Below are 23,114 nucleotides of genomic sequence, written 5' to 3' on the forward strand. Positions count from 1 at the left end.
TCCGTCCCGACTGTGAGAGCTTCGTTGGCATCCACGGGTAGTTATCATACTCATAGACAGTTCGATGCCATTTATGATCATCAACGTCATCACCACCTGCATACAGTCACGGTGGTGGTCCAGACTTCATTCAGGAGGTGAACATCTGTGCCGTCTCTCAAGCGGTCGATCATAGGTCATCGAGATGCGGTTATTGCTGCCATATTATCATTCCATCAGCAGCAGCAGCCGTGGACTAGGTAGTCATTATGTCTTGTAGTATGTAGAGAACACCTACCCGGGTATTTTGCAGTAGCCATAGCGGTAGGAGGAGCTGGTACTGTAGTTGTTAGCTGTGGTAGCATGAACTGTAGTGTCATTACCTCCAGCAAGCTAGGCCGGTTGCCTCCTCTGTGCTGCTGTCCTGGCTTGGCTGGAAACCGTTGCTCGCCCCTCTCCACATTATCGGTCCTCTCGCACACACCACCACCAACACCACCACACTTGCCTGCTCTGCTTCATCATCCACAGTCCACAGTCCACAGTCCAGTCCAGCATACGCACGCTCACCACAGCACTGCACACGCACGCACCGACGCTCTCTTCTACCAACCAACCGACTACATACATCATACGTTGACACTTACTCCCGGTGTCAATCACATACGACTTCATGACTTCCCTGAAATCCGTCGATCCTTGGTAAATCCGTCGCCTGCTGCCTCATCAGGTCTCACCATCACTCTTGCCTTGTCCAACACAGGGGGAAAGCCTCGCCATCACCACCTTCTCTGCCGAGACTCACGCTGGCCCTGCCTGTCAGTCCTCGATCCTTGTCATTCCAGAACCGCCAATCACTACAAACACCACAGCTCCCTTCGCAAGCAGTCCAACGTGTTGGCCTCGAACTTCATCGACAGCGACGTACACCTTCTACCTCTTGGGACCCACCCAGTATTCAAGCATAACTTCGAACACTTCCAACACAACGCTGTTGTCACCTTTCCGCGCTCCTGCAGCCATTCGTCTAACTAGACGTCACCCGAAAAAAATACACACCTTTGGATTAGCAGATCGGCCGACACACGGGCAAAATCATACACTGCACCACCAGTAGCTTTATCGTACCGCGCTCAGGATGGATCCTCACCAGGGACAGACCGGTCCTCAGGGTCCGGGTGGACGCCGGATTCACATCGCTCACCGACGCAGCCCATCTGAGATGACCCCCTTGATGAGTAAGTGACATGTATCCACGCAGAAGCATCTCGATCCGAGCGCATCAACAGCTAACTCCCTGGTAGTGGAACAACTAGCGCTCGCGCAGCAGATTGAAGCCCTACAACAACAACAGCAGCAGATCGCTGCCACCCACCAACAATATGTTAGCATGGGCATGATTCCTCAGCAACAGCAATTGCCTGGACAGCACCAACAGCTCCAAGCTCAGATGCAAAACCTCAGCATCAGCCCCAACAGCCTCGCGTCTTTTCAACACTTCTCCCAGCAACAGCAGCAGCAGCAGCAACAGCTGGGCCACCCGCAACATTTGCAAATCCCCATGACGGGTGGTATGGCCCAGCCCATGAACCAGCACCGTCGTAACCAGTCAGCCCTGCCGGGCATGGGCGGATCCAGCATGGGACCTCCACCCGCCCCATCTTCAGGTGCATCGGGCTCCGCTTTCGGCTCCGACTTTGGAAACTTTGGTTCGAACAAAAGCGAGAACAGTGCTCCCGGCCGTGGAAGAGGTGGCGGCCCTCCTGGTGCCGGACACAACCGTCGACATTCGCTTGCTTTGCCGGAGGCGAAGAAGGCAGCTGAGCTCGCCGAAGCAAAGCGCAAGACTAGTAACTTTGTCTTCCCGGCCGGCGGAGCTCCAGTCGCTGGGACCTCACCTTATGGTCGATCGGAGAGTCCTGCCAGCGCAGAGGCCGCTGCATCATCTTCGTCGTTTGGTGCAGCTCGAGGCGGTCTGGGACAAGGTCGCGGACATGGCCGCAGCCAGAGTATGGCGGTGGGTGGCGCGCGTGGCATGGGTGCAAGCGGCCGAGGCGGACCCACTGGCTTTCAATTCCCGCAAGTGCAATCCATCACTGAAGGTCTCGTTGCACCTAACCAGACCGATCTCTCGCGCCGTGGCAGCCACGGCCGCAGCCAATCCCGCAACTTCGAGAGTAACTGGCGCAACCCCAACCCGCAGGCAGCCGGGAGCAATGAACAGCAGGCTCCTTTTCAGCAAATGAACCAGAACATCGGCAGCCAGCCTTTCCAACCCGGTCACCGTGCTCGCGGCTCCATGGCGAGCCAATCTGTCAGCACTCTGGCAGGTTTCCCTTACCAACAACAGCCACAGCTTGTGCAGCTGCCACAGGGTCAAGTGGTCCTGCAACAGCCTGGCATGTTCGGCAACCAGCCTCTTAACGCCTTGCAGATGGCCCAGCTCCAGGCTTACCAGCAAGCTGGTATACCTTTCCCAAATCTGATCCAACCGCAAATGGGAATGCAGCAGCCTCAGCAGCAACAACAGCAGCAGCGCAAGACTCTGTTCACGCCCTACCTGCCGCAAGCCACCTTGCCAGCGCTCCTGGGCGATGGACAACTTGTGGCCGGCATCCTGCGCGTGAACAAGAAGAACCGCAGTGACGCGTATGTCACGACTACCGACCTCGATGCGGACATTTTCATTTGCGGCAGCAAAGACCGCAACCGAGCCCTCGAAGGTGATTTCGTCGCCGTGGAATTGCTCGACGTCGACGAAGTTTGGGGTCAAAAGCGCGAAAAAGAAGAGAAGAAGAAGCGCAAGGACGTCTCCGACCAGCGAGGTGGAGGCTTTACGGCCGTCAACGATGCTACGACTCAACCCGAGAGCGCCTCGGCTGCTCAAGAAGGAGGCATTCGCCGCCGGGGCAGCTTGAAGCAACGCCCGACTCAAAAGAAGAATGACGATGTCGAGGTCGAAGGACAGAGTCTCTTACTCATGGAAGAGGACGAGATCAACGATGAGCAGAAGCCGTTATACGCCGGCCACATCGTTGCGGTGATTGAGCGCGTAGCGGGCCAGATGTTCTCTGGCAGCCTCGGCTTGCTTCGTCCCAGCAGCCAAGCGACGAAGGAGAAGCAAGAAGCTGAGCGTCAAGCACGAGAAGGCACCCATGGTCGCCAGCACCATGAGCGCCAACAGGACCGACCGAAGATCGTCTGGTTCAAACCCACCGACAAGCGCGTACCTCTGATTGCCATCCCTACTGAACAAGCACCCCGGGATTTCGTCGAGCGCCACCAAGATTACGCCAACAAGATCTTTGTTGCCATGATCAAGCGCTGGCCCATCACTAGCTTGCACCCATTCGGTACACTCTGCGAGCAGCTGGGCGATGCCGGCGATCTCAAGGTGGAGACCGATGCTCTGCTTCGCGACAACAACTTCGGCCCAGACGACTTTTCTGATGCTGTCCTCAAGAATGTCGGCCACGAGGACTGGTCTGTGGCTAATGACATTGCAGTCAACGGTGACGCGATCTTGGCCGGTCGCCGTGATTTCCGTGACGAGCAGACTTTCACCATCGATCCCAATGGCAGCAAAGAGCTCGATGATGCCCTTCACTTCAAGGAACTGTCCGGCGGGATTGTGGAGATTGGCATCCACGTTGCCGATGTAGCTCACTTCGTCAAGTTCAACTCCCTAGTGGATCGCGAGGCAAAGAAGCGTGGTACTGGCGTGTATCTGATGAATAGGACCGTCAAGATGCTGCCCACCAAGCTTTCCAACGACATCTGCTGCCTCAGCCCGGGCGAGGAGCGCTACACTGTGTCAGTTGTCTTCCAAGTTGACTCTTCCACCGGCCGTGTCCTTGAGGACAAGACCTGGATTGGCAAAGCCATCATCAAGAGCTCTGGAAAGTTGGTCTACGACGAGGTCGATGCTATTATCAACGGCACTTCGTCGTCCTCGGCCCACGCTGATCGGGCCAAGCAAATCTTGATGCTCCACGCCATCACGCAACGCTTCCGACAGGCTCGGTTCGGTGGCGACGAGGCGGAGATGCCACCGCTTCGCCTCTTCTACCAGCTCGATGATGAGAATGTTCCCGTAGAGCACAACATCTTCGATTCCAGCCCGTCGCACGAGATGATCGAGGAGTTGAGCCATTTGACCAACGCTTTTGTCGCCCAAAAGATTGCCACTGCTCTGGGAGACCGTGCATTCCTGCGCCGTCAGACAGCGCCCAACCCACGTCGTCTGCAGCTCTTTGCCGAGCGCATGAACAACATTGGTTACGAGATGGATATCTCGAGCTCTTCCGCACTTCAGAACAGCTTGTTCCGCATTGAGGACGCAGACATCCGCAAGGGTATGGAGACCCTAGTGGTGAAAGCCATGGGACGCGCCAAGTACATCGTGCCAGGGAAATTGCCCGACCCGGGCTTGGGCCACTACGCTCTCAACCTGCCGGTATACACGCACTTCACCAACCCTTCTCGTCGTTATGCGGACATCATCGTCCACCGTCAATTGGAGACCGCCCTGTCCGAGGGTGCTGTTGACTTCGTTGAGGACATCGAGTCACTCAACAAGACAGCCGAGTCTTGTAACACAAAGAAGGACTCCGCACACGCCGCCCAGGAACAGAGCGTGCACATCGAATCTTGCCGTCGCATGAACCGCCTGAGCGAGGAGCAAGGCGGAGACCTGATCTCTGTCGGAATCGTCGTCTGCGTGTATGAGTCGGCGTTTGATGTTCTGATCCCGGAATATGGTTTCGAGAAGCGCGTCCACTGTGATCAGCTTCCGCTCAAGAAGGCCGAATTCGACAAGAACACTCGCCTCCTCGAGCTCTACTGGGAGAAGGGCGTGCCGTCCTCGGCATTTGTCCCCGAGGATGAACGCCCGCAGGTCAAGGGTCACCGCCCTACTCACAGCACTGTCGCCAGAGAGGTTGCGGCCAAGCAGAAGGAAAGCCAGGAAGCCGAGCGAAAGGCCATGAACACTGGCTCGATCGATACCAACGATGTGGACGCCTTGTTTGATGACGATGACGAAGACGACGACAATGCCTCCGAGATCACCGATAACACTGCTGGCGTTGCCCTCGACGCCGACCGTGCCACCTTCAACTCGTCGCCTTCGCGGGCCGACGCACAAAACAAAGCTACCGCTCAAGGGTCCATCCCCGAGGCCAAGCTCACCAACAAGGAGAAATACCTTGGGCTTTTCACCCTTCGCGAGCAGAATGGCAACTACATCCAGGACGTCAAGGAGATGACCCGCGTGCCAGTCCTGTTGAGGACTGACCTGACAAAGAGCCCTCCGTAAGTTTTGAACCCTCTCCGAGGACACACAGCGCTTTCATCGAGTTCGAGACTGACTTTGATCACAGATGCCTGACCATCCGTTCTCTCAACCCCTTCGCCCTGTGAGCCGACAGTTCGCACCCGTCTCCCCGGCACCTATACTCTTGGAAACCTGTCGGGGGGAAATTCTACTCAGCAGCTCAAACTGTCAATCATCTGCCATGAGAGAACTCTTCCCAAAACTCCATCTTTAATGTAAATCCCGAAACGTTTTTATGCAGAACATCTATCACAAAATATTTCTTTATCCAACAGCATCCTCTTAGCTCGGATCACTGCACCGCCCCCCACGAGTGTCAGGACCCGGAAATCTCCATCATTCCCCGTCCCAGTTTCCCACTTCGTATCCTACCCTCTGATGAGTAGTTCAACTGCCATCTCTCACTCTCTCTCTCCCCACTGTTTCCCCGCATCACCCTCCTTTCGCAAGATCACCGTCGTCCCAAGGCAGAAAGGCCCTCTATCCAAGGCAAGTCGTCGTAAAGCTTGGCAAAAGCCGCTCTTTGATCAACACCAAATGTGTGGCAATTGTCACGTCCCCATCGAATGTCCAGCGGGTGGTCCGGTCCCAAGGCTGATGGTTGGTGATTGTTTATCCTGTGAGATCAGAACGAGAGAGGACAGAAGGACCCCCCCTTTGGAGGGGTTGGTTTGTTTCGTTGTATGCATCATTTGGGGAAAAGAGATTTCCATCGATAGCAGAGAGAGATTTGTCATCATCATCATCATCATCATCATCATAATCATCGTTTGTCATTCGCAATTCTTCGAGGACATGATTACCGATGTGTGAACACCTCAGCTCTTGAAAAGTCCTTGCGTCGATCGTCGTTCGCAGCTCTTTTCGTATTCAGATCTTTGCGGCTACTGCTACTGCTGTTGTAGCTATTCATTCATGATTGATTGCGATGACCCTCCTTCCATTCTCTCGACGTTTCATGAGCGGTTCTGTAGTTGGACTCCTGGGATCGCGCGTGAACAGAAGGAAGTCACAGTCAAAACCGGGACGAGGCGGGAATATTGCCTCTCACCAGCAGGTGTATATATAGCAATGGGGGACATGGATTACTATCACGTGGGGGGTTGAAGATCAGTTCGGAAAAATGGTCACAAGCACCGCACTGGAAAACTTGTTTCGATTTTTCTTTGTCCGTCAGGCTGACACGCAGTCGATGACTTGAGCACCGCCACTACTAATCGTACATTATACATGAGGGAGTTTCCCCAGCCTTTCGGGAGGGCCAAACCCCGTTTCCCTCGCTCAACAGAAGACGGCTTGGTCTTCTCCTCTCGAACATAATGGACTTGTACATGCTGTGTCGTACAATGCTGTGTCGTACAATAATGCTATCGAACAAATGGCCACACTGGGCAACAAAATGCTGGCATGAATCATGCAGGGGGGAAATGATATACAGCCGTGAGAACCAATCAATAACGCCCCGATGCCATGCTGTTTTTAAAAAAACGCTGGAAATGCCCAACCCAATCCAGGAGTCATTTCGATCGTCATCAAAGAGTGACGTCTCTCGATGTGTGGAGGACCCCGCCACTCATGTGATAATGATACTTCCCTTCGCTTGAAATGAATGGCGGAAATCTCTGGGATTCAGATTTCCAGAGAATTGTCTGGCTGCGTTGCAGCCAAATGCGAAGCCGATGCGACTATCGATGGTAGTGATACTGCCGCCCTGGTCGCGCCGGATCCCGAGGCATCATCTGAATCGCGGCCGGAGCACCGTGGACAGGTTGCTGCACGTGCTGCGCGGGCACGGTTTGTACGTACACCACTTGCGGAGGTGGCTGCGTGTACCGCGTTGTTGGATGCGACACCGTTCTCGAGTGCCGTGGTCGCAGCTCTACGTATTGAACTGGGGCAATCTGTGCATCAATAAGCCCGCGACGTTCCTGCTCAGAGCGAGCGTCGACAAATCCGTCCACCTGAGCAATCGGGAACTTTGGTGCCGCATGAGATGCACTGTAGTGCCGAGAGGAGCCCCTGGAAATTAAATGCCCCTGCTCTGGATTTGTTCCGTTGTAAGAACGGTCCGCGGTGTGATGTATTTGGGGCGAGTTTGATCCCGAAGAAGTGTCCGCGGTAAGGTCAATGATCCTATCGTGATTGTATCGCGGAGGGCTCCTACGTAAGTGATGGCTCGCGGCATGTCCGGCGATAGGCTGCCTCGGCGGAGGCGGAGCATCTAGAGTGAGATCTACGAATCCGGTACTGTCAGGAAGATTACGGTTGTCCCTCATATGCTGTCCTGCATCCATATTTACGGGCATGTGGTGTCCAGGATACGGAGCGAGGCTTCCAGGATCATGTCGATATACTGTCCTCGGTATACCGTCCTGGGATTCGATCGAGGCAATAGGTCTGTCATGCAAAGGCAGTCCTTGACGTGGAGTTTGACCGGAAAATGCGTTCACTCCGGGATGAGGAATCTGCATAGGCGTGTCCACAGCGGCGGGCGCTTTGTGGTAGGTAACTCCATCCATGACCACGGTCTCATTTCCTACCTGATCCACAGGGATATTGACGCGAACAAGATTGGGCTTCACGGGATTAGAATGCGTATTACGCATCTGGCGTCGAACTTCGTCAATGCGGTGACGAAGTCTAATCTCTCGTTGAGTGTGATCGACTCCTTGCCCAGGATACTCAAAAAGCTGTGTTCCTGGCTCGTTGATCCGCTCTGTAGCATGGTCCTCGTAAGCGACGCGTTGGTACGACGTCTCCATCCTAGAGTCGCGGGCTTGCACCATATTTGCACTGCCGCCTTGATCGTCATCGTCATCGTCGTCGATGACAATGACCTCGCGCACAATTTCCTCGACCTGGTCATCTTCCTCATTCTCACCTCGCCATTCGAGTAGTTTTTGCACACAGACGGGTTCAACTTCCAGGCGCGCTTGCTTCCACTCAAAAGCACGAAGAAGCCGGTCGTAATCAGTGTACCGATGCCGAATCCGGGCTATGGTTGCGAGTTGAACACGACGTGAAAGAGTGAGGAATGCAGCATTTCCCACCCGTCCGCTACCCTCGGCCCACGCATGCTGCATGATCGCTTCAAGATCTTCGTCAGGAATCTTCGGGAAAAGTTCTTTCACGGCAGCGCGAATTTGCTCATCAGTCTCCCGTTCAGGAGCCAGTCCAGCGCCCGGAACAGGCCGAAGGCCGTGACTCATCATGGTCCTGGCAAGTATGCTTTGCGTACTGGCCTCTGTCGCTTTCATATATTTGCCACGTACGTTTACATAGCCTAAATCGGCACACGCGTCGTTGACGACCTCGGCACGAAAATGATATCCAACACGCAAGATGTGATGAGATACTTTATTCTCGTCTTTGCCATTTTTGTTCAATGGATCGGCCTGGGATTCCAAGATGTGAGTGGTCTTAGGCGAGCTATTCTTAGCAGGACAGTCTCTCAACCATGACTCACATTGACGATATCAACAGGTAGACCCCGAATCCTTGATATCTCCTTGCATCTCTCAGCCAGCTCAGGCGTGCCTACAGGGAGGAACTGAAAGCCAGGCGGAGGGGCTTGAAACGTAGTCTGGATCCGTCAGTATACTGGCAAAGCGTATCTCATGCGGCCACTGACACGGAGATCCAATTTCTTCTTCTTCTCGATCACCATGCTCTGCTCGGTTTTGTAAGGTTTATCTCTTCGCTTTACAATTGTGCGTGCCACACTGGATGCGCGTGCGCTCTGGGCACGAGACATTGTCTGTACCATGCTGTGAGAGGAAGTGATTCGAATGTCAGAATTGAAAGATTGAAGCGACGCAAGAAATGAGCTCTGAGAAGCGCAAGAACAATTGAAATCACAGCGCTACGCAGAAACACAATGATCTGAGTGCACGAAACAGTCCGGGAGCAAGTTCGACCGTGCTGAAGGCACCAGATTTGGACGAACCGACCGAAATCGAGTTCGATGAGTGACGAATATCCTTCTGGTGAGGATGTTGGCAGAGCAGTGCGTTTAAGCCCATCTATTGCATGCCTCGAACGAGGCTTCTACCTCAGCGCGCTTGACGCGATGTCTGTGTTTCTGAAGCAGTCACCAACAGCGTGAACTAGCTGCAGATCAGTCACTGCCGTACAATGTAATCCTGTACGCCCAATGTACAGCGGCTCACACGGTCGCGTTGCTCAACAGAAAAGACGAGATGCGAATTGATGTGATGAAGTGAAAGGTGACGCGCTCGGCATCAGCAAGCCAGAGGTTGATCTTCAGGGCAGAACTTCGGGCATCAGCGCAACGGGTAGAGCCGTTTGCCAAGCGCCCGTCTCCCGACCTCTCTGGCTTCCAAGCTAGGTGCAGTCACCAGCTGAGCAGTCAGGACATCGCTTGCTCGTTTGCAGGGACAACACAACGAACAATCTCCACTCTTTGTCTACCTGTGAACACAGCCACAGGTCGACAACCCCAGAATCCGTCAACATGTCGCTCCTCCGCTCACGATTGATCTCCACACCCCGCGCGAGCCTTCAAATCATCCCGAACTTCGCGGCTCGCGCCCAGCACAGACACATCTCCTCGACCATTGCGCGGAGAGGCGGCGATCACGCACACGAGGACCACTACGATGCTCCCAGCGGCTGGCTTTTCGGTGTGAAGCCTGGCGAGAAGTACGAGAAGGAGGGTTGGGAGAACGTCTGGTTCTACGGCTTTTACGGCACATTGGCATTCGGCGTTGTTGGATACTGCTACAAGCCTGACACCAGGTACGTGATCTCGATGGCGCCTGCAAACCTCGCAAGGGCTGGTATGAATTCGTTACTAATCTTGCGGCAGCATACAAACATGGGCTTTGGAGGAGGCGCGGAGGAGATTGGAGGCCGAGGGTATCCTGGAGGACCCCGACAACAAGAAATGATGAAATTGCTAGAAGAAGTTGTGTTTGACAATCCCCAAGCATCAATAATGAGTGGGAAGGAGAAGCATAGAGAGAGATCGGAACGTAAGCCACAAACCCAGTGGTGGTCATTTGAGAAATGCACGTACATTTGAAGCAAATTACCGTTGGCAGCATATTGAATCATTCAAACCCACAGTCGCTGCTTCATAGCCGCAAACTCATAATCTCAGTCTTGAGAGCTACTTCGCGGGTCGAGGAACTGCGCAGCAATATATTGAAATAATGTCAGACACTTACTACAAACCACTGATACGCAGAATCGTGCTTCATCATCCTTCGACCGATTTGACACCTTCGTCATCCGTCACAAGCGTTGCGGCGTTGAAGTCATCCGAAGTTGGCAATTCTACATGTACGTTCGACGCGACGGCCATTTGAATTTCGACTTGGCTTGCTCGAAGCTCGAGGACATGACCACCAGCAGCTCGATCGTCCTGAATGAAGTGCAAATGTTCTCCTGCCACACCGAAGCCTTGCCAATTTTTGGGCGTACGGAAACCAATGATGGAGCCATTGACTTTCTCATAAGTCTCTACGGACTGCTTCTTGCCGAGTTCTGATAGCGGCTGGCCTTTATACTCTTGACCCCGGACCGTGCGACATTTCAGATACTCGAAATGTCCGTTGATCCGATATGTCATGAAGAGATTTTTGGCATGGTCTTTGAACTCGTCAAGTGCTCTGTCAATGTCGTCTTTATTCTTGAACCCTACTTGCGCCGTCTTTTGTGGCACAAACTGGGTGCTGACGGCGAATGGAATTCGGTCGGAAGCATCGGCCTCACGGACTTTGCCTTCTGCTTGTAGTTGATAGACCTTGCCGTCAATGAGAACCAACTCGCCATTCATACGAGCGAAAGTTCCGAGACCTTGATTGCCTTTGCTTGCTAATTTCGATGCTGTAATTCCAGACTCGGAGACTCCATCCATCAAAGCATTCAGCAGCGAATACTGATATATGTGGTTGTCTTCCATCTTTGCTCTCACTGCCTCAGTTGATTATTTGGATAAACTTTGCCTCACAGCGACAGCTTTCCAACCTTGGAAGTTATCTGTGGCGTTGTCTCTCTGCTGATGAATGATATCCAGCCTCCAATACGACCGAAGCTTGCGGAAGCTCTATCAGCGTAATACGTCATGGCGCTGCTTCAGATCCGGCTCCCGACACCATACACTCTGTCTCTTTCTACATCGTGATGTTGCATTGATACCATTGTGCGAGATTTTATGCACCGAAGTGTATTGTCTTGCGATCAATTTTGTTGCAATATTCATTTTCGCAAGCGTGCGGCGCACACAGCTCACTGACTACGATCGTTCAGCTCAAGACTGACCCTAGATTTATACACGACAGAAATTTAAAGCATTGGATCATTATATATCTATCTACCGAGTGGTCCACGCATCAATCGATGACTGGGTGCCTTGGATAATCTCGTGAAATCATTTCCTAGCTGCCTGTGATCCATCGGCGAGTGCCTAGCCAACACTGTCCTTGATGAGGTGGTCGGCCAATTCCTTGACATTCGAGTAATCGATGCGGACGTCCACGAGTGATACTCCCTTATGTGCAAGCGCCTGGTCCATAACTTGCTCAATCTGCGAGCAATTTTCAATCCGGAAGCCTTTTGCGCCGAAGCTCTCTGCGAACTTGACAAAGTCGATACCTCCCAGGTGGATACCGCTAGACCGTCCATACTTCATCTCTTCCTGGAACTCGACCATGTTGTAAGCTTCATCGTTCCAAATGAAGTGCGTGATGTCGCATTGCTGTTGAACTGCTGTCGATAGCTCCTGTGACGAGAACATGAAACCGCCATCGCCACTCAAGGAGACGACCTTTCTCGAACAAGGTGGTTCTTGCACCAGTGAGGCAGCAATCGCCCACGGCATGCCAACACCCAGTGTTTGCTGACCATTCGAACAAAGCAATTTTCGGGGCTGATACGCGAAGAAATAGCGCATCATGTATATGTATACCGTGCCCACATCCACAGTGACAGTGGTGTCATGTGACAGTCGTTGCTGGAGGGCACTGATAAACTGTAAGGGATTGACCAAACCATCGCCCTGTGCACTGTTGAGGTGGTCCTGCCAAGCCCTCAGCTCTTTGCTAAGTGTCTGACAGAATGGGTCCTTGGTTGGGTCCGCGACTTGCGAGATCTCTTTTCCTAAAGCCATGATGTTCTCACGGACGGAGCCGAGAAGCTCTGTTTCAGGGTTGTAATATGCGCCGTAATCACATGAAGTGTAATCAATGTGCACAATCGTGAGCTTTCCGTCAGGATTCCAAGCCTGAGCATCGTACTCGAAGGGATCATAGCCTAGCGTGATGATCAAGTCTGACTTGGCGAGCAAACGATCACCGGTCTGATTGCGGAAGAGACCGACACGGCCGAAGAAGACCTTATCAGCCAGATCCTGAGGGATCGCACCAGCAGCCTGGAACGTCTCAACCACTGCAATGGGATGTTTAACCAAAAATTCGCGGACTGCTGCGATGACCACTGGGCTCGAAGCTCTCTGACCAAGGAACAGTACCGGTAGTTTGGCATTGCTAATCCTGCTCGCTACCTCCCGAATGCGCTCGATTGGGGCAGGACCATAAAGTGGTGGTTTGAACGCTGACGATTGAAATGCCTTGATCTTTGATTTGCCTGCGGCGACATCCATCGGTATTGAAATGACGGCACTTCCTCTGGGATTACTGTTGGCTGTGCGAAAGGCTGCCAGTATCACTTCAGCTGCCTGGTCTTCGACATCAATATTGGTCGCACTCTTCGCGGTTGGTCGTAAAATGTCCAAAGCCTTCATAGATTGATGTGTGTGCTTCGTGCTGAGGAGTCTAGGCACTGAGCCGATGATGGCAACGACAGGGTCACCTTCACTTGTCGCTGTCACCAACCCTGTCGTCAGGTTTCCGGCACCAGGCCCCGAGGTGGCAATGCAGACACCAGGTGTGCCTGTGATACGACCCACTGCTGCCGCCATGAATGCTGCGTTCTGTTCATGGCGGCATACTACCAACTTGATTTCCGGGTGATCCGAAAGAGTGTCGAAGATCGAGTCCACCTTTGCACCGGGGATTCCGAATACCACCTTCACATCAGCATTGTGAATGCTATCCACTATGATGCTAGCGACCTGTTGCTCTGCCATTGTGAGAAAGGTTTAAACGAGACAGACACGACGTGTCAATTCAAGGTGCAGAGGACACGAAACGATCCTCACAGGAGCTGAAGAAGCCTTCGGGGTGGTATCGCTGCAGACAGCTTTGCGTGTTGAGACTTGGAGAGCTATCAGAAATATATAGTGGACTGATGATCCGTTGCATTCCGCTTTCTGTCACACACACACACACACTGATAAGACACATGCGGGTCTAACATCATTCTGGAAAAGCGATGCTTTATTCTCATGTTTCTCCCAGATCATCTTGCAGTTCAGAGCGTCATTTCCCGAATGGACGGCGCTTGAAAGACAGAGGTCTCATAATTCTGGGATATGCGGCTTTCCAAGGAAGGTTCTTTCACATGTCATCACTAGGAAATGTGATGATGTATGAGGTGCGGTCCTTCCCGTCGGGCGTGTTCCGATCAGAGTTCGGGGCACCATAGGGCCCCTCTTGCTTCCAAGGTTGCTGCATGCAGGTGGTAAAGTTCGTATATGTGATCAAGCCAGTGCCCACAGCTTTGACATCGACGCGTTCCCACGCTTGCCAAACATGTTATGTGTCAATGATGCGAGATCCTTCAGCAGACCATGGCATTAAAGCGCAAGCAGCCAGGTGACACGAGCGAACTGGAGAATGTCTTCCGCTCAGCCCCCATCGAAGATCGATCGTCCAAATTTATCGGATATTTCTCACCCACGCTCACTCCGAAAGAGCTGCAAGAGCTAGCAGAGATTCAAGGTGCATCACATAAAATCCTGGGCTGGCGACGCGAAAGCAATCAACAATCGATCACCAAGGCGACGCGCTACATAACAGGCTCGGACGACGATGGAGAGAAGTACGGCGGGAAAAAGGTTGAAAAAGTGTTAGAGCTGTCGCGTGCTGTTGGTGCATGTGTTGTCGCGAGATGGTATGGAGGCGTTATGCTCGGCCCAGCACGGTTCACTCATATTGAGACATGCGCGCAAGAGGCCATTCACCGGTGGGAGGACCATCAAGTTGAAGAACGTGCCAAAAGACAGAAAATTGCCAATGAAGAAGCGGAACGTGGTCGGCTTGTGAAAACTTTGGAGGATAGGGACAATAGCATAGTTGTACTGCGCACGCTTGCGTTGGAGAAAGAGCAGGCAGTCACAGCTGAAAAACCATCAAGTACAGAGCAGACATCAAAATCAGCTGTCACAGCATCTCGAACGCAGGTACAACATACTCCAGACTACGGTGCCATGCAATTGGAACGACTGAGAGCGCTGGATAAGGCTCGCGACGCTACGCTCTCATTCCTGCTGAAGCGCATTGATAAAGCTGAAGCAGCGCTTGCTGCGAGCAAAGCGGCCTCCGTCGAAAAGCCTCCATAATGGCAAGCATGTCACATCTCTCATGATGGTCGTGGAAGTGTTTTTTACATTGCATACACATATCATTCGCCTGCTCTTCTTACACCGTGTTCCAATGCGCCTCCTGCTGTTGCGTTCGGAAAGTCGTGTCCAGAAGTGCGAGATACTCGTATGTGTAACGCACAGTATCTCCTGTCCATCGAGCTCCCATCTGATCGTCTAGATCATCAAGCGCTCGACCTTGTCCTTGAGGGCTCTGATCTGACCCATAAGGTCACTCTGCTCGTTGGTGGTGATCGAGCAGCTGATCACCGGGCGAGTGACACCGCAAGCGCGACCGAGTGCCATCTTTGAGGGAACATAGACCTGTAGAAAACAAATTTAGCGATGAGTGCTGGTTACGCGCCTGGCCTCTCGACTTACGTATGGGGTGTTCTTGTCTTCGCAGAGAAGCGGCAAGTGAAGCAAGATAGCAAGCGGGGCAGTGTCGGCGGCCAGGATGATGATCTCACTGATACCACGGTTGAGGGTCTTGGTGGCCTCGTTGGCGCCCTTCTTCAATTGACGGGCGTGCGAAGCTTGCTGGACAAGATCCAAAATTTCCTGGGCAAGGGCCTGGTCGGCAACAGGCCAGGCGGCTCCGTCGGAAGACATTGCTGCGGAAAGCGTCACTTGCGAAGATAAGTGGATATTGTGTAGAAATTTGACAAAGCTCGCCCAGACTTGAATGAGGGTTCACGGCCTTGGAGAATCTTGCAAGTTCGCAAAAGTTGAATTTCGCGGAATCCAATATGTGCTATCAAAAGAATTTCGAAGCACTAGCTCCGAGCTTGGGTCTTCCGTAGTGCTAGCGCATCATGTAAGTCACGTGTTAGGCGACGCTCGTTATACGGGAATGGCCGTTGTCCTCTTGGCGATAGCTCTCCGTGACGACTCTGCTTGCTTGCTTGTCCGCTGCACGTCACTGTCAATCACGTCTCCGCGAATCGAACTATTCTCCTTCTCAGCGCCTTCTTGGACTCGATCCTAGCAGCAAACCAACCGGACCATTCTCCTTCACACCTTCAGCTAATTCACTATGTCTTCCGATCTCTGGTAAGTCTAGACGACAGCCCTGCCTGGACGCCTCCCGGATGCTTAGCCGCTGGAAGCATCTGCGTTCGAAGATGATGGCGACTTGTGACTCGCAATCATCAGAAGAGCGGATGCTATCATCCATCATGTGTGAATATGGCTGACATTGATTTGTGCTTAGCCCCGTGTATGCCGTAAGTACCACCTAGCCACCTGCGGCCCACCACAGCCAAACGAGGCCCTACCTGTTCCGGAGCAACATCGCCGCGCGACGATGATGCCATCATATTTGAAAGAGACGTTCGGCTTTCTGGAAAAACGCAATTGAGACCGGAAGAATCGGCATGAAACATGCTGACGTTTTCTCCTGATAGCCGTTCTTTGGAGCGATGGGCTGCACAGCTGCCATTGTGTTCACTTGCTTCGGTGCTGCATACGGAACCGCCAAGGCTGGTGTTGGTATCTCCGCCATGGGTGTTCTCAGGCCTGACCTGATCGTCAAGAGTACGTCTACATATCGAGCGTGACCCGCAGTGACGTGGCGATCAAGTCACGAACCGACAGCGCCTGCCGGCCTATTTCCAATACTGACAATTTGTCCAACATAGACATCATTCCCGTCATTATGGCTGGTATCATTGCCATTTACGGCTTGGTCGTGTCAGTCTTGATCTCCAACGAACTCAAGCAGAAGACCTCTCTCTTCACCGGTTTCATTCAGCTTGGTGCTGGTCTGTCCGTCGGCCTCGCTGGTCTCGCCGCTGGTTTCGCGATTGGTATCGTTGGTGATGCCGGTGTCCGTGGTACTGCTCAACAGCCCCGACTTTTCGTCGGCATGATTCTCATTCTCATTTTCGCCGAAGTGTTGGGTAAGCAGGACCCCTAGCAGCTTTTGCGACAACATTTACTGACATTAAGGATACAGGTCTTTACGGCCTGATTGTGGCGCTGCTCATGAACTCGCGCGCCAGCACCGACGTCTCATGCTAAGCAAAGGCGTACGAACGACGGCGTGGACAAACCTTGACGACATCCAGCGCGCCTAAACTAAACTATCTTAAACGTGGACGAATGTCATGCCTTCCACAAAACTGGGCTTGGTGTTAAACCATTCCTAAAACAGACACCTGCATGGGGTTTCGAGACGGCGCATTTGTTGTGTAATTGGCATGTAGTTGTATTTTATCGCTGGCAGAATGAAAGGATAGACTTGGGCATTCGAAGCTCGGTTTTCTTATAGAATCGAGGCATCTCGCGTCTTTACTTTCGCAAAAAGAGCAATGTGATGAACGGTGGCAACGCGTGCGAGAAAGCAAGACGTTGTACATTGTGCATGGGCAACATCGCAACGTGAACACCGATTGAACAAACTTTGGAGACTCTTCAAAGCTCCAGCTGCTTCAGCCCATGTGCGAGCAGCTTGGGAACTGTGCAATGCCCCCAGGGCTGGCAAGCGGCCCTCATCCGCAATCATTCCATAAGCGCCCCGCAATACATTTACATCATCGTCGTGCGGATATGATGAGCCAACGACGGAAAATGGAGAGAGCCCCGCCCGTGTGGTTCCTTCAAATCGTCATGTTCTTTGGTCACATATATACTTCGATCTTGTAATTCTACCTGGCGGTTCATATAAAGTCGTCCATCAAGGTGAATAGGCTACTGCAACTTTGACCGTCTCACACCCATTGATCTTCACAATGTCTACCGAAGGCAAGCCCATCCAATGCAAGGCCGCCGTCGCATGGGAAGCCGGCAAGGACCTTGTGATCGAAGACATCGAGGTTGCTGCTCCCAAAGCACATGAAGTCCGGATACAAATTTACTACACCGGTGTTTGTCACACGGATGCCTACACGCTCAGTGGAAAGGACCCAGAGGGTGCTTTCCCCATCGTGCTGGGACACGAAGGTGCTGGTATTGTAGAGAGTGTTGGTGAGGGCGTCACCAATGTCAAGAAGGGCGACACTGTGATTGCGCTATAGTGAGTTCTCCTTTAACGATTCATATCGCGTTGTATGGCGATTATCGATCGATGTGCGACGACCCGGCAAAGCGTCGCGACTGACAACCATCGTTCTTCTCTACCACAGCACCCCAGAATGCAAGGAGTGCAAGTTCTGCAAATCCGGCAAGACGAACCTCTGCGGCAAGATTCGCGCCACTCAGGGCAAGGGTGTTATGCCAGATGGAACCTCACGATTCACATGCAAGGGTAAAGAGCTGCTGCACTTCATGGGTTGCTCGACTTTCTCGCAATACACCGTCGTAGCAGACATCTCAGTGGTCGCGGTGACCGACAAAGCGCCAATGGACAGGACATGTTTGCTGGGCTGTGGCATTACCACTGGTTACGGAGCCGCTGTCATCACCGCAGGAAAGAACGGTGTCGAGAAGGGATCAAATGTGGCCATCTTCGGAGCAGGCTGTGTCGGTCTTTCCGTCATTCAAGGATGCGTCAAGAACGGTGCCGGCAAGATCATCGTTGTCGACGTCAATGCCTCGAAGAAGGAGTGGGCGGAGAAATTTGGTGCGACCGATTTCGTCAACCCCAAGGATCTCAAGGAGGACGAGACCATTCAACAACGGTTAATCGACATGACCGATGGTGGCTGCGACTACACGTTCGACTGTACCGGTAACGTACACGTCATGCGAAGTGCGCTCGAAGCTTGCCACAAGGGATGGGGCGAGAGCATCATTATCGGTGTTGCCGCTGCTGGTCAGGAGATTGCTACCAGACGTAAGTTGCTTTCCCGAGAGTCTCCGTGCTCCGAGTATACTGACGAAGACGACAATATAGCGTTCCAACTCGTTACTGGTCGCGTCTGGAAGGGATGTGCGTTTGGTGGTGTCAAGGGCCGCACTCAGATGGGTGGTCTGATCGACGACTATATGAACGGCAAGCTCAAGGTCGACGAGTTCATCACTCACCGACAGAACCTGGGCAACATCAACTCTGCCTTCCACGACATGCACGCTGGCGACTGTATCCGCTGCGTCGTCAACATGCGGGAGCTATAGCGCTCAGAGCAGAGTTCTGATGGCCACAGATATGAGAAATGATCAATGAGGCTTATGAACACGCAACCAAAAATCGTAAAGCGATGATGCTCAACTCGATTCCTTGTAGCTCTGATGTACACGTTCGTCTCGGTTTCTGATTCAGCGATGTCGTCCCAATCCCGTATTGCAATGCCTTCTTTTGTCCGCCCCCTGGACAGCCTAGTCAGAGCAAGGGGCCATCCGTGATGTCCGCTTTCAGCTGCACTAGTTCCTGCACCACCAAGTGACGTTCCTGAAGAGCAACATATGGCCGCTGAGGAATGCTCATAGCTATGAAACAATTGCCACTCACAGCTGAAGTTCCGACGCACTCACAGGCAGCTGCGTCGCCTGTGTCGACCGGCCTCTCGTCTCCGGCATTCTCGCCGCCGCCGCCCCCGCCGGTACACGATCGCCCGCACCAGCAGCCTCATCGTCCTCGTCGTCGCTGTCGACGGGCGGATCCCATCCAACTCTTGCGCGGAGTATCCGGTTCTCCTCCTTCAGGGCCGCGATGCGGCGTTTCCACGGCATGCCCTCCTCGTCGCGTGCCTGGCTCGCAGCGCGAAGACCCTCGCTGAGACGCTTGAGGCCGGCTTGCCAGGCTTGGTTCTCGAGGCGGGCGTTGAGCGTCTCCTCGCGCGCCTGTTCGAGGAGCTTGTTGTAGTGAGCGAGGGTGTTATGCATGAATGTACGATAGCCGTAGCGGTATTCGTGGATGGCGGGAGTGATGGAGTTGAAGGCGTTCATATATTCCTCGATGATGTGGTCGCGTTCGGCCTTCTCGACTTCGGCGCGGGCAGTGACGGCGGCCAGTTCGGTCTGGAGTTGTTCTACCGTAGGCTGCAGGTGGTCCACGTTTGGAACATCGGCTGCTTCGGATGGTCAGTCATGACGACAATAGGTCACTCCACGGTGGAGGCAAGCATACGTGGATCTGGGTGGACGCCATTGGTCAAATGTGGTGAATCATCTCGAGGAACTCTACCCTGGCAAACGAATGAGTGATGTGTTGGCTACGTGTGAGGTTCTAGCTACTGAGCAATGATCGTACTTGTATCCTTGAAGCCCGCAGCAATAGCTCCTCTATAAGCTGCCACTCGGCTCTGTTTTCTTGAACCGCAATGCTCAATGCGTCCATATTCCTATCGAGATGCTGCATGTCGCTGAAGTGCCCGGCTGGGATCGCACCCTGCCCAGACAAGGCATTGTATCCGGCGGCATTCTGACCAACCATGCCATTCTGATTCGCCATTGTCCCGACGGGGAGGCCAGGAGTTGTTCCAATACGACTCTTTTATCCAGAATTCCCAGACGCTGGCTCTGGACGATCGTTTGCAGCGACGACCGAGCACTGCTCAGGGCTACGCTGTGTGGGTCGCAAGGAAGGCTCGCTGATGCCAATCACTGTCTCGGGAGAGCTGCTTCGACTACGCGTCTGATCACTTGCAGAGGTTTTTCGTCCAATACGTAAATATTCGTTGATTTCAGTGCCTGGTGGTGGACGTAAATGTGCAGGAATATCGCATTCAGACGGCGCTTTGTCCAATTGTGCTGCAAACCATTCTTCGAGGCGCGTCTGCTGTTCGTGGTCTAATAAAGTCGAGGGTTCGTGGTTAGCAAGCGGCGTTTCGACAGCACACGCCAACGGGACGCGCCGGGCAGCGCAGCCCGAAAGGTTGCACTTACCTTCTGCCGCTTCTCGCGCTTGACGGGCCTCTTCTAACGCGCCTCCAATCTTCTGTCCCTCGTTCGTCAACCACGTTGCTGTGCCTGGTTGGAACCAACCTGCATCTGGTCCTCCCATCATCGATCGAATTATGCCCTCGTCACGCTCAGACATTGTCAGTAATTCAGTCGCATCCCGACCCAACCTTTGTGACTCGCGAAGGTAATGCTTATACTCATCGACGACTGTGGCAATATCATTGGTAGGGGCGCGTCGTTTGCGATACACGGTATGATCGCTTTGTCGTGGAGTGCTAGGTCCTAGAGATGGCATGCTTGGGCTGTCTCTCAGTGTTGACTTTGCGGCGGTCTGGTGATTCTCACGCTCGATGCATTTGGATCCAGGCTCCACGAATATATCTTCTGCCGCCATCCTCGCTTCAGAAGTCGACACAAGATCTTTGAATGTATCACCGTGAGAGAACAGTGATCGGGGCTCGACGTTAATGCAGGCCTCTTCGTATAACAGGAAATCTGAACCATGTGATGTAGGTCCGAAATATGACTCCTCGGCTGCCGATGGTAATGCTGGCGGCAATGTTCTGTTGGTATAGTTGGCCCCTACTTGAAGTGTAAGCGTCCAGTGAGTTTACACATGGTACTGAGATAGACTTACAAAGCTTCGATTCTTCCCGGTTCATCGTGATACCGTCGATGCGCCGATGCTTGTAAACGCTACCCGATCGTTTTGGTGGTGGAGCTGCATCGCCATCTGGGCTTGAGTGTTTGCGCGAAGCACTCGTCGATTCGAGTCGTTCACCTGTAAAGGATGAGTAAGAGCTGAAGGTGCCAGCTGATTTCTCGTCATTTTGGCGTGGTGAAAGTTCCTCAGCTTGTACCGGCGAAACGGACCGGGCATCAGGCTTCCGAGGAAATTCGAATGAGAATGGAGACATTATTGGCGATGGAATACCAGCAAGGCCATCCTGTCTGCTGGTTAAGAGTGCTGATTTGGATCGTGTCATTTCCTGTCTCAGGAGATCCTTTGATGTAGGCCGCTTTGGTATCTGCAAGGTGGATATTCGCTTGATAGCATCGTCGACCGTCTCGCCGGGTAATGCAAGAGGTGTCATTTTAAGCGAGCTGGGTGCATTTCGGAGACCACCATTCTTGAAGACGTTGTCGGCGTGAAAGCCTACACCAGCAGTCGCCTTGGAGATTGAAGGCCGCCAGGACTTGGCCTTACTGTCAAGGTTGAAGCGGAGAGACTTTTTACTGCCGTCACTAAATGATGACGACGGAGAGGAGGGTGCGAATGAGACGATATTCTCTTTCTTGGCCGACAACCTTCGAGTTGCCGGACGTGGCGGAACTGGCGGAATAGGAAGCGTGTCTTCAGAGTAGGTCGAGTCTCGTTTTTTGCCTTGAGCAAGAGACACAGCAGCGTCATTGCCTTTTGTGCTCGATAATTCTTGATACACATCCTCGTCCTCGTCTTTGGGTTGAGGATGCAAGCCCACTGGTGTTGGTCGAGGCCCAAGTGGGATGGGTTCGAAACAATGATTAGCTGAATAATTAGAGACCGCGTGTTTTGTTGGCGCAGACACTTTATCATCATCGGCATAGAGTTCACCAGGCGATTGCAGTACATCTTCATCGGGAGCCACCCCTTCGTCGTCTCGCTCAAGATGGCTGTCGCTGGTACTAGACGTACTGAACAAATCTTCTTGTTGTGCGATGGTTCCAGCTCGCTGCGCAATCGCGCTCGTCTCTCGGGTCAGATCAAGCAACTTCATCACCTTAGAGATGACTTGAGGCGTCTTCAATGCACTCCAGTCCGGTTCATGCTTATATGGTAGATACCACGCGTTCTTGACATCCGATTCGTCATTAGCAACATTATCTTGTTGGCCTTCTTTTCTATGTTGTATGTCATAATACTGGCTCAAGATAGGCTTCTTCCCCTGGCTGATGGTCTCATCTTTTGGACCTCTCGACGGCGCCTGTTCAGAATAGGCTGAAGGCGGAGCGGAATCTTGCTGCTTCTGAGTTTCAATCGACGGCATAGGGGCAGAGGACAAAGCAAGTGTATTGTAATCGATGGCCAGGGCGTTGCCGAACGATATCTTGTCGTCCTTATGCTGCCCAACCAAGGGTTGAACCTCATTGTGAAGGACATCTGGAGATATGTCGAGATGGTTGCAAGCGATTGCCCCATGATCGCAAGACAAATGCCTGAAGGGTAGATATGAAGGCCCGCAGAGGAATTGGACTGGATTGAGCACACCTGGTATAGATGCCGACATGACCGTGCAGTCTTGACTCGAAATATCTTCAATCCGGTCGTTGTCTAATTGTGGGAAATTTGTCTGGAAGAGTCTCTGCGACAAAGGAGATCGATCGCTAGCTTCTGTCGAAGATAGCACATTATCAGGTCTCTGCAGTTTTGGTCTCCTGACCACAAACCTGGGCGTCGGCGTTGTGTTTTGCAAAGGCCTATCCTAAAGGCCCACAGCTGAGTCTCGTCGAGGTAAGCTCTTGACACGAGGC

General features: G+C 52.9%; 12 protein-coding genes across 12 annotated transcripts; 5 read left to right on the forward strand and 7 right to left on the reverse strand.

Annotated features, from left to right (window-relative positions):
• Positions 1 to 1,117: 1,117 nt before the first annotated feature.
• K489DRAFT_318418 (RNB-domain-containing protein) lies at positions 1,118 to 5,400 on the forward strand (the record flags this gene model as incomplete). The annotated part of the gene is made up of 3 exons (XM_033601319.1): positions 1,118 to 1,217; positions 1,284 to 5,292; positions 5,361 to 5,400. The coding sequence occupies 3 exons, from the start codon at positions 1,118 to 1,120 to the stop codon at positions 5,398 to 5,400; spliced, it is 4,149 nt and encodes a 1,382-aa protein (XP_033460919.1).
• A 2,640-nt stretch (positions 5,401 to 8,040) lies between these two features.
• On the reverse strand, positions 8,041 to 8,879 carry K489DRAFT_305206 (uncharacterized protein; the record flags this gene model as incomplete). The annotated part of the gene is made up of 2 exons (XM_033600530.1): positions 8,041 to 8,709; positions 8,781 to 8,879. Coding segments are annotated over 2 exons (768 nt in total), but the record flags the coding sequence as incomplete, so codon positions are not given.
• K489DRAFT_379890 (uncharacterized protein) lies at positions 8,609 to 9,513 on the reverse strand. Its single transcript, XM_033604757.1, has one exon. The coding sequence runs from the start codon at positions 9,066 to 9,068 to the stop codon at positions 8,907 to 8,909; it is 162 nt and encodes a 53-aa protein (XP_033460921.1). The 5' UTR covers positions 9,069 to 9,513; the 3' UTR covers positions 8,609 to 8,906.
• Positions 9,514 to 9,788: 275 nt separating this feature from the next.
• K489DRAFT_409672 (uncharacterized protein) lies at positions 9,789 to 10,224 on the forward strand (the record flags this gene model as incomplete). Its single annotated transcript, XM_033607616.1, has 2 exons — positions 9,789 to 10,072; positions 10,143 to 10,224. 2 exons carry the CDS (start codon positions 9,789 to 9,791, stop codon positions 10,222 to 10,224), a joined length of 366 nt encoding a protein of 121 aa, XP_033460922.1.
• A 311-nt stretch (positions 10,225 to 10,535) lies between these two features.
• K489DRAFT_431220 (alpha-acetolactate decarboxylase) lies at positions 10,536 to 11,240 on the reverse strand (the record flags this gene model as incomplete). The annotated part of the gene is made up of 1 exon (XM_033608437.1): positions 10,536 to 11,240. One exon carries the CDS (start codon positions 11,238 to 11,240, stop codon positions 10,536 to 10,538), a length of 705 nt encoding a protein of 234 aa, XP_033460923.1.
• Positions 11,241 to 11,611: 371 nt separating this feature from the next.
• Positions 11,612 to 13,726, reverse strand: K489DRAFT_379892 (acetolactate synthase). The gene has a single exon (XM_033604758.1). It carries the CDS (start codon positions 13,422 to 13,424, stop codon positions 11,745 to 11,747), a length of 1,680 nt encoding a protein of 559 aa, XP_033460924.1. The 5' UTR covers positions 13,425 to 13,726; the 3' UTR covers positions 11,612 to 11,744.
• Positions 13,727 to 14,027: 301 nt separating this feature from the next.
• On the forward strand, positions 14,028 to 14,798 carry K489DRAFT_388533 (ribosomal protein S5 domain 2-like protein; the record flags this gene model as incomplete). The annotated part of the gene is made up of 1 exon (XM_033606423.1): positions 14,028 to 14,798. One exon carries the CDS (start codon positions 14,028 to 14,030, stop codon positions 14,796 to 14,798), a length of 771 nt encoding a protein of 256 aa, XP_033460925.1.
• A 198-nt stretch (positions 14,799 to 14,996) lies between these two features.
• Positions 14,997 to 15,431, reverse strand: K489DRAFT_317435 (50S ribosomal protein L7Ae; the record flags this gene model as incomplete). Its single annotated transcript, XM_033601237.1, has 2 exons — positions 14,997 to 15,143; positions 15,201 to 15,431. The coding sequence occupies 2 exons, from the start codon at positions 15,429 to 15,431 to the stop codon at positions 14,997 to 14,999; spliced, it is 378 nt and encodes a 125-aa protein (XP_033460926.1).
• A 316-nt stretch (positions 15,432 to 15,747) lies between these two features.
• K489DRAFT_379894 (V-type ATPase) lies at positions 15,748 to 17,109 on the forward strand. The gene is made up of 4 exons (XM_033604759.1): positions 15,748 to 15,872; positions 16,033 to 16,355; positions 16,460 to 16,720; positions 16,777 to 17,109. Exons 2-4 carry the CDS (start codon positions 16,241 to 16,243, stop codon positions 16,839 to 16,841), a joined length of 441 nt encoding a protein of 146 aa, XP_033460927.1. The 5' UTR covers positions 15,748 to 15,872; positions 16,033 to 16,240; the 3' UTR covers positions 16,842 to 17,109.
• Positions 17,110 to 17,551: 442 nt separating this feature from the next.
• On the forward strand, positions 17,552 to 18,875 carry K489DRAFT_409678 (alcohol dehydrogenase; the record flags this gene model as incomplete). The annotated part of the gene is made up of 3 exons (XM_033607617.1): positions 17,552 to 17,835; positions 17,945 to 18,594; positions 18,655 to 18,875. 3 exons carry the CDS (start codon positions 17,552 to 17,554, stop codon positions 18,873 to 18,875), a joined length of 1,155 nt encoding a protein of 384 aa, XP_033460928.1.
• Positions 18,876 to 19,205: 330 nt separating this feature from the next.
• K489DRAFT_409679 (uncharacterized protein) lies at positions 19,206 to 20,151 on the reverse strand (the record flags this gene model as incomplete). Its single annotated transcript, XM_033607618.1, has 3 exons — positions 19,206 to 19,768; positions 19,828 to 19,885; positions 19,951 to 20,151. The coding sequence occupies 3 exons, from the start codon at positions 20,149 to 20,151 to the stop codon at positions 19,206 to 19,208; spliced, it is 822 nt and encodes a 273-aa protein (XP_033460929.1).
• On the reverse strand, positions 19,831 to 23,105 carry K489DRAFT_210429 (uncharacterized protein). Its single transcript, XM_033599648.1, has 4 exons — positions 21,241 to 23,105; positions 20,586 to 21,185; positions 19,951 to 20,489; positions 19,831 to 19,885 (listed from the first exon to the last, which is right to left on the reverse strand). The coding sequence occupies exons 1-3, from the start codon at positions 22,868 to 22,870 to the stop codon at positions 20,194 to 20,196; spliced, it is 2,526 nt and encodes an 841-aa protein (XP_033460930.1). The 5' UTR covers positions 22,871 to 23,105; the 3' UTR covers positions 19,831 to 19,885; positions 19,951 to 20,193.
• Between the last annotated feature and the right edge of the window lie 9 nt (positions 23,106 to 23,114).

Source organism: Dissoconium aciculare (assembly GCF_010015565.1).
Source record: "Dissoconium aciculare CBS 342.82 unplaced genomic scaffold K489scaffold_5, whole genome shotgun sequence".
NCBI lineage: Eukaryota > Fungi > Ascomycota > Dothideomycetes > Mycosphaerellales > Dissoconiaceae > Dissoconium > Dissoconium aciculare.

What these genes read in the sequence shown, in the direction of transcription:
- K489DRAFT_379890 (XM_033604757.1), bottom strand. Translation starts at nt 9,068, where the DNA reads ATGTCTCGTGCCCAGAGCGCACGCGCATCCAGTGTGGCACGCACAATT.
- K489DRAFT_210429 (XM_033599648.1), bottom strand. Translation starts at nt 22,870, where the DNA reads ATGTCGGCATCTATACCAGGTGTGCTCAATCCAGTCCAATTCCTCTGC. An exon ending in CCGGGAAGAATCGAAGCTTT is followed by an intron (nt 21,186 to 21,240) that starts GTAAGTCTATCT and finishes CACTTCAAGTAG; the next exon opens with GGGCCAACTATACCAACAGA. An exon ending in AGCGCGAGAAGCGGCAGAAG is followed by an intron (nt 20,490 to 20,585) that starts GTAAGTGCAACC and finishes CGACTTTATTAG; the next exon opens with ACCACGAACAGCAGACGCGC.
- K489DRAFT_379894 (XM_033604759.1), top strand. Translation starts at nt 16,241, where the DNA reads ATGGGCTGCACAGCTGCCATTGTGTTCACTTGCTTCGGTGCTGCATAC. An exon ending in GCCTGACCTGATCGTCAAGA is followed by an intron (nt 16,356 to 16,459) that starts GTACGTCTACAT and finishes TGTCCAACATAG; the next exon opens with ACATCATTCCCGTCATTATG. An exon ending in CATTTTCGCCGAAGTGTTGG is followed by an intron (nt 16,721 to 16,776) that starts GTAAGCAGGACC and finishes TTAAGGATACAG; the next exon opens with GTCTTTACGGCCTGATTGTG.
- K489DRAFT_379892 (XM_033604758.1), bottom strand. Translation starts at nt 13,424, where the DNA reads ATGGCAGAGCAACAGGTCGCTAGCATCATAGTGGATAGCATTCACAAT.